This window comes from Mustela erminea, chromosome 11 (genome assembly GCF_009829155.1).
Source record: "Mustela erminea isolate mMusErm1 chromosome 11, mMusErm1.Pri, whole genome shotgun sequence".
NCBI lineage: Eukaryota > Metazoa > Chordata > Mammalia > Carnivora > Mustelidae > Mustela > Mustela erminea.
The window spans coordinates 72,116,831-72,125,282 of NC_045624.1; the positions used below are offsets into that span (position 1 = coordinate 72,116,831).

Genomic DNA, 8,452 nt, shown 5'->3' on the forward strand with positions numbered 1-8,452 from the left:
TGGGTTAAGCCGCTGCCTTCGGCTCAGGTCATGATCTCAGGGTCCTGGGATCGAGTCCCGCATCGGGCTCTCTGCTCAGCAGGGAGCCTGCTTCCTCCTCTCTCTCTCTGCCTGCCTCTCTGCCTACTTGTAATCTCTCTCTGTCAAATAAATAAATAAAATCTTAAAAAAAAAATAGAGCTCTTTAGAAAATCACCACCTTAAAACAAAGGATTTAAGAGAAATCTCTATTGAAAAAATCTTATTTTTTTCAAGCAATTTAAAAATCTGCTTGACTTATAAGACTGATAACCTTCAGAATATTTATTTTATGTTAATTGTAGGATATGCTTATAGATTGTACTTGAGCCAGTTCATTACTTGAGAAAGATTTCTGTGAGAAATCCTTATTTGGCCCATTAGTTGGGTCCCAAACCAACTAATAAACAAAAATCTCCAACAGGAGAATCTCAAAGAGGAACTTGGTTCTGTAATGGAGTACAGATAGCTGTCACCAAAGATTGTGATACTACTTAAGAAAATTGGTCTAGAGTTGACCTGTTTTTTAGTCACTAGGTTCCAAATAAGCTATTTTGTTACTATAATTATTGTGGTTTAATAAACCTATTGTCAAAAGTGACTATGACCGAAGAGAATAGAATTATTTAAGCCCAAAAAGATTAAGGAAACTGAGTCATGATCGAAGCTCAACTACTGTTTTTCAAACTCTAAGGGCTGCTAGCACTTGCCAACAGTTCAAAATATAGGTATAAGTCTTAGGAGTCACCAAAAAACTTTACCTTTTTTGGCACATACCTTGTAAGACCTCATTTCAAATGTAAGGGCCTTAAATAAAAGCCCCTGAGTTTAAGATAGTATTGCAATTCCTTTTCAGTAATATAACTAGAGAATTCTTATATGTAGCCCACAACTTACTTTGGCTCCTACAGATTAATCCTGCAAGACTTTGAAATTATTATATTCTGTATTCAATAACACTATCACTAGCAACCACCTCAAGACATATGTAATGATCATATTTTGATTCTTATCTCTCAACCCCAGTTACACAGAATGTTACAATCAGAAATGGATCAGAGACACTCAATGTAATGACTAGTTTCAATTAATTGCATGTACATTACATAAAATGTGGCCCATAGCCAATGGACAGATTAGAAAGCAATGAAGGTAAAAGGAGCTGGAGTTAACAGGAACACACACACCCTGAAAATATGACATCTTCAAAAAAAATTTTTTTTAAAGATTAAAACATGGTATCAGTGAAAGTGATCTGAAGTCATCCAAGGCCTGAAATGGTTTGTGGTTTAGGCAATTTTTTTCTTAATTGGCCACCAACTTCCTCACCGTGGTCTCCTTTCCTAGTTAAACGTTGGACTTCGGGAATGATGTAATTACAGCAGAAGCCTTCATTGCTCAGTGGAGACAAAAGGACCAGGACCGTAAACCCAGGCTGACAAGTGACTACCCCAGACAAACTGAAAAATCTGGTCCAGCTGTTTTTCTGGTCCAGCTGTTTTGCATATGTTTGACACTGACTGACTCTGAGAGTAAAAATAGGACTTTATACTCCCACAAAGTTTAAGTGAAAAATGGCCTTTTTAAAAAAAATTATTAAAAAGAGCATCAGAAGGCTTTCATACTCTGTATACATTTCCTATAAAAGCTGAATCAAGCACACTGTGAGGGGGAAAATTGACTCCAACTGATAGCTAGTTTAAAAAAAAAAAAAAAACAGGCAAACCAAACCATCTGAAAATACGGTTTGTCATGGAAACAGCATGCTAATGGGACTATATTCCAGGTACCTTTACAGTTTTCCAAGAAAGACTTGTTTGCCACCAGTACCGAAAGAAACAAAAGAATACATTGGCTTTCCATAGGCTACACAATTTTAAATAAGTTGTTTCCTTAAAAACAAAGCCTGATGGTGACTTAAAAATGACTCTTAAGGCTATTTAAATCCAGCATCAAATTTATAGTTACATTATTATAAGGACACACACAACAAGAATGCCTTATATTTATTTCTTGGATTGAGACTAATAATCTTAAATTTTTTTCCTCAGAAATCATCTGATTGAAATACCTAGAGAGGAGACATCTTTTAATTTGGCCTAAGAATTGTTTTTTTAAAACGTCTACACAATAAAACCTTCTCATATCTACTATAGTAGATTAATGAAACAAAGGAAAAAGACTATAAAATTACAACTTGCTACTTAAAATTAAATGTGCTTTCAATTAGATTTAATTTTTTCATTTGCCTTAAAATAAATAGCGATAATTACTTAAAAGACAATTGCATTAATACTACAAAACTAACTCAATTGTATCAATGGCCTTCATTTTAGTTCCTTGTCATTTTACCACAAAATATTTTCATGGGAAAATTTAATATAAATATTTTTAGTCTGTAAAGGAATAAGAGACTTGTTTTCCAAAGGTATTTGAGGTTTTCCGTCAGGCATTTTCCATTTCTTATAACCTTATTTCCATATTGTAAAATATATAAGTAAACTTTGCACCTCTATTTTATAAAAATTGTGTGTGTATACTTATATATATGTGTTTATATATGTATATATATACATGTCATATACATATCTATATATGTATAAATTCTAAGAGTAGACCAACTAAATAATTTCTCTGGAAAAGGATCCTTGAACAATATAAAAATGGGGTCTTCCAAAGCAAACAACAAAAACAACCATATATACCTGACTATTGTTTAAAATGCTTATAAACACACAGTCAGTTAACCATTTATTGATTACCTATTCAAGGTTTTGGAATACCCAAGATTATGAAAAAGACAGTACCCCCAAAAAATCATGACCAAGGTGGTGCCTGATGATTTAAATAAACCTCCATATTATAAAAAGTCATGTAAATTTACCCCTTGAAAGGAAAAACAAAAAGCTTTAATATTAAAATTAGAGTTCTCTTTTTAATTATCCTCTTTAAGTAAAGAAATAATTTGGAAGCTTCTATTTTATATTGTTACTGTCATGAAAGCAGATGCTGTCTAGGAACTGGGCAACATCTGTCGCAACACTGCAAGTAGGACACTTCTTTAAGGGCTGGTCTGAATGTTTAAGAATAGACTATTTCATTGAATTCCTGAATTTTTATACTTTGGGACTGGCTATGAGACACTATAAAATGCAAAGATAGTTCAGACAGTTCCAGCTCTATTATTTTCAGGCACAAAAACCATATAATTTTGTACAAAACTTTGATTTTTTTATTTGTGAAATTAAAAATATGGTATTTTATATATATAAACTTCTATTCCTCTATAAATATAGATGATTTTGTGATAGTGAACAGAATAAATGCATACCAAATCCAAAGACCATTGTCATTTTAGGGTATGAAAGACATAGATAAATTTAGGTCCTAAGTCCTGGCATTTTGATAAACTCTTAAAATTTAAAACAATACAATCAAGAGGACGGTCTTCCTCCTCTTTTTCACAGAGAACTAAAGTGAATATTTTTAAATGGCTTTGAAAGACTTACATTTGACACATTTCTGTAAATCCAAAAAGGAGCACACAGGATTCAATGCAGGAGAACTGCACACACTTTCCCTTTACCATGTGCATGCCCATATTTTGTTTATTTCAGGAGCTAACCCCATCAATTATTTCACCTCCTTTACCTCCCCAAATTTTACAAGCTTATTTTTAATGTGGATTGTTCTTCCCTCAGAATGTGTAGCTGAATAATCATCATCATCATATGTTGAAAGTGTACAACGTTAACATTTTAAAGTTTCTGATCTATGTCTAATTATTATTTGATTAAAAATAAGAAAGGAGCACTTCATTTGGAGGAAGCCCATTACACTGATATCTCCTTCAAGTTTTCCTATTCAGCTTACATCCTGCTGTCCAGTTAAGGAAAGCAGAGATCAACTCCTTAACAAAGCTTTCCAGGTGCCCTCATGTTTCCATTTTACAGAAAGGTAAAATCTAAATGCGGGCTGTCTCAGTCCTAGAGGCAGTTTGCCAGGCATCAGTATGCAATTAAAATTAACATTTTATAACCCCCATTTTCAGTCTCTCCCAACTCACACAAAGCTTTGTGCCTCTTCCCAAATCTCAGCAACCACATCTTTCCGTGATGCGGGCCAAGCCCATACCAGGTTTTAGACACTAGAGAATGAAATGAGCTCATCCACCAAAAATTAAGACTTGAAAAAGTTTGGCACTGGTCATCCCACTCACCCTCTAAGCAACTTAGGTGGAAGAAGAGAGTGCCTCGGCGTTTGGAGGCCAGTGGGAAGGGAGGCTGGGAATGCCATAGCCCGAAACTAGTGGGCCTCCCTCGAAGCTAGGGGGAAGGTTCTCCACAGTGGAAAAATTCAGTTTCGGATAGTCAAAGGAACAAGGCCTTCACAATCTGCCCCCTCCCCCAACAAGAGCACACCTGGGATGGGCAAAGGCCTACCCCCCTGGAGTTCTCTATCTAAAGAGCCCTGACGCCAAACACCGAAGGGAAAGAGGGGAGCAGAAAGAGGAGGCGGAAAGTAACCTGGGCCGCTCAGCCTCAGACGCACCCGACCGCTGCAGGGAGGGGCGCGCCAGAACAGCGAGAGCACCTCGAGCTCCTGTTTGACCTCTGCAGTACTTGGAAAAGGGAAAGAAGGAAAGCCTCAAAAGGTTAAACAGCCCTAATTAATTAAAATTTTAACAAAACCAAAAAGGGAGGGGGAGAAAGAAAAAGAAAAACGCGTGATCGGTCATTTAAATACAAATATACTTACAAAAATCTTACACAGGCTATTTACAATCATAAAAGCGTACAGTCCTGGTACCAGAGTGTGAGAACGAGAGAGGTCTGTCCGTCCCCCCTGCTGTAGTTGGGCCCTCCAGTCCATTTGCCCCCAGGGACGGAAGCTTTTGCAGGAGCTGGGTAGTTAAAAGGAGCCTGCGAAAAGTGAATGGCTAGTGAGGAAGCCTCAAGTAGCCAGGTTTGGCAAGGTTTCCACGGGGCCAGCTTTACAGGGGTGGCTAGGACGAAGCCGACGACTGGGAATGGGCTGAGTCCCCGGGTCTCAGACGGTGGTTTCTCCCTGTTTGCTGTTGGTGAGCCTGGTATAGAACTTCCTCCAGGAGTTGAGGGTCTTGCCGGACCAGATCCAGAAGCCTGACGTGATGCCCACGATCAGCGTCATAAGGTACTTGATCATGAAGACTGTGAAGTCTGGGCTCATGGGCGGGTGCGGCGGGGCGCCTCCACCCCCCTGGAGGTGGGGGCAGGGGATGGCATAGCTCTTGCAACTCTGGGCCACCCAGCTGCGCTCCCACTGGTCCCGGAAGGCCTGCTCGTAGAAGTAGCAGGCGATGACGATAGTGGCTGGCACCGTGTAAAGCACGCTGAAAACGCCGATGCGCACCATGAGCTTCTCCAGCTTCTCGGTCTTGGTGCCGTCGTGCTTCATGATGGTACGAATGCGGAAGAGGGACACGAAGCCGGCCAGCAGGAAAGACGTACCAATGAACAAGTACACGAAGAGCGGCGCCAGCACGAAGCCGCGCAGCGCGTCCACATTGTTGAGCCCCACGAAGCACACCCCGCTCAGCACGTCGCCATCCACCTGGCCCAGCGCCAGGATGGTGATGGTCTTGATGGCCGGCACGGCCCAGGCGGCCAGGTGAAAATACTGAGAGTTAGCCTCAATGGCTTCGTGACCCCACTTCATCCCCGCTGCCAGGAACCAGGTGAGCGACAGAATCACCCACCAGATGGAGCTGGCCATGCTAAAGAAGTAGAGCATCATGAAGAGGATGGTGCAGCCCTCCTTCTTGGTGCCCTGCGCCACTGTGCGCGCCCCATCCTCGGAGAACTTGTCGTTACACACCACTCGGTCCTCCAGCAGGAAGCCGGCGATGTAGGCCACGGCCACTGCCGTGTAGCAGCCAGACAAGAAGATGATGGGCCGCTCCGGATAGCTGAAGCGCCGCATGTCCACCAGATACGTAAGTACCGTGAAGAGCGTGGAGGCGCAGCACAGCACTGACCAGATGCCGATCCAGGTGCGCGAGAAGCGCAGCTCCTCGGGCCCAAAGTACATGAGCCCGTACACCTTGGTCGGTTCACAGGGCGCTCCGCAGTCTTTCTCCCCCAGGAAGTGGTAGTTGAGGTAGGAGGGCACCTTGAGGGCGCGCGGGCACGAAAACTTGCCTCGCTCCGACGCGCCGGCGCCCCCCGGAAAGCCGCCGCCACGGTGCCCCCCGCTGCCGTGCTGAGGGTTGCTGGTCCAAAACTCCGGCAGCAACGAGGGCGTCGGGGTGCCCTTGTCCGACGTGTTCTGGCCCACGCACAGCTCGCCGGCGCCGTGCACCGGGAACTTCTCACACTTGAGCGTGTCCGGCCACTGGAAGCCGAACTTGTTCATGAGCGCCTCGCAGCCCTGGCGCGCGCGCTCACATAGGGAGCGGCAGGGCGGCAGAGCCTGCTCCAGCACCGTGCACACGGGCGCGTACATGGAGCACAGAAAGAATTTGAGTTCCGCCGAGCACTGCACCTTCACCAAGGGGTAGAACTGGTGTACCTCGAGGCCCGCATCCTCTTGGTTCGTGTGGCCCAAAAGGTTGGGCATGATGGTCTGGTTGTACGCAATGTCCGTGCACAGCGGGATGGAGATGGGCTGGCAGTAGCCGTGGTCTGGGATGGAGATGCCCCTCTCGCCGTTGTACTGTTGCCCGCTCTGCTGCTGCTGAGGCGGCGGCGGCGGGGGCTGCTGCCCCGGCCCGGGCCCTTGGCCCACCGCCTGCCCCCGGACCCCCAGTAGCAGCGGAGCCTCCAGCAGCCAAAGCAGAAGCAAGAGCCGGCGCGCCAAGCGTCCAGAGTCAGCTGGGGGACGGCGGCGGCGCCGGCTGCCCGCGTCGCCGCTCCCCTCCGCCACCCGTCCAGCCGGGAATGCCCCGGCATAAAGTTCCCAGCTCGCGCGGCCGCGGGCGGCCCGGGACTTCTTAGGCGCCTCCTCTTCAGCCATACTTTCTCGGCTCCTTTCTTGGCGCCGCCCGGCTGGGGCTGGCAGTGGCGCAGCCGGCAGAGGCTCCCCCTGCGGCCAGAGAGATATCTTCCGTGCCGGTGCCCTCCGTCGAGTCTGAGCCGCGCTCAGCCCGCTCCCCCGGTTCCCGCTCCGCGTCCCGCAGCCGCCGCCGCCGCGGAAACTTGCGATTCATGAAGCGTGGGCGGCGGGGAGAGCCCGGGTGGCTCCGGCGCGCCGGGGTCGCGTCCCGCCTTCCTGGCCCTCGGCTCGCTTGTTCCCGGCTGGCCGCGCAGCGCTAGTGGCCGCGGCCCGGTAGAGCGCGCAACTCTCCGCAGCCCAGTGGCCTCGACTCCCCCCTGCGCCTCCGCCTCCTTCTCCGCCGCCGCCGCCTGACCATTTGTGTCAATCCCTCAACTCGCTCGCTCTCCTCTCTCGCGCGCGCCCTCGGACCGGTTTCCAGGCGCCCCGCAGTCTGTCTTTCACCAGGAGGGAGGAGCCTTGAAACCGACGCGGAACTGGAGGCTCAGGGACCGTCGCCCAATCGCGGCACTGGCTTCCCGGCGCAAAGGGCGCCCGCTGCCTGCCTCCCTTAGCGAAAGCCGGCGGCGGGCGGGAGGAGGTGGGGGCGGGAGCAGGAGGAAGTAGTAGTGGTGGCAGAGGCACCGCTCAGGCACAAAGAGTGGGTTTGCTATGAAGCGGGACAGGCTTGGTTGCTTTTCCTTTTGCCGAAGAAAGGGCGAGGACTAGTAGGAGAATGGTCCCATATGCTGTTGGAGATAATGAATAGGAGTCGGCGAACCCCGGAACTTAGCTTTTCTTTTCTTTTATCCATTTTCTTGTTTTAAAATACTGCTCTTAACGCTGGTTACCAACAGCAAACCGAGCGCAGCGATCAGAACAGATGCTTTTGACTTAAGGAGCGCACGGCTTCCTTTGAGTTTATGTCTGGCAAGGTTTTGTTTAAAATATGACTCTGATACGTCCTAGAGCTCTAGCCTGGGCTTGGGGGGCTTTGGATGCGCCATTTCCCCAAGAAGTTCACAGGATTGCTGTCAAATGAAGGACAACAACAAAACACAAACACAAACTTTGACGGAATGGAAAAAGTAAAACCAGATGCGCCGTCCACTACTATTATCCTTCTTGTAGTCTTTTTCTCCTGTTAAACCAAGTCAGAAACAGAAGCAAAGGGAGAGTATTAAATACTCAGAAAATCTAGAGAACCCGACGACCTCTCTTCAGGAGCGTCCTCGCTGCCGGAGGCCGAAGGAGTGCCTCAGACCTGAGCAGAAGCATCACTAGCGAAAAGCCTGGGCTTTGGGGAAGCGAGCCTTCCGAAACCCGGGGACGCCCATGGCGCAGGGCCGCTCCTGGGAGTGTCAGACCTGGGCGAGTTAGGAGCCACAAGCTGGGCTGCAGTAGCGTGGTGGTCTTCCACCGG

General features: G+C 47.1%; 1 protein-coding gene across 1 annotated transcript; it reads right to left on the bottom strand.

Moving 5' to 3' along the window:
* Positions 1 to 4,751: 4,751 nt before the first annotated feature.
* Positions 4,752 to 7,521, bottom strand: FZD1 (frizzled class receptor 1). Its single transcript, XM_032304895.1, has one exon. The coding sequence runs from the start codon at positions 7,009 to 7,011 to the stop codon at positions 5,068 to 5,070; it is 1,944 nt and encodes a 647-aa protein (XP_032160786.1). The 5' UTR covers positions 7,012 to 7,521; the 3' UTR covers positions 4,752 to 5,067.
* Between the last annotated feature and the right edge of the window lie 931 nt (positions 7,522 to 8,452).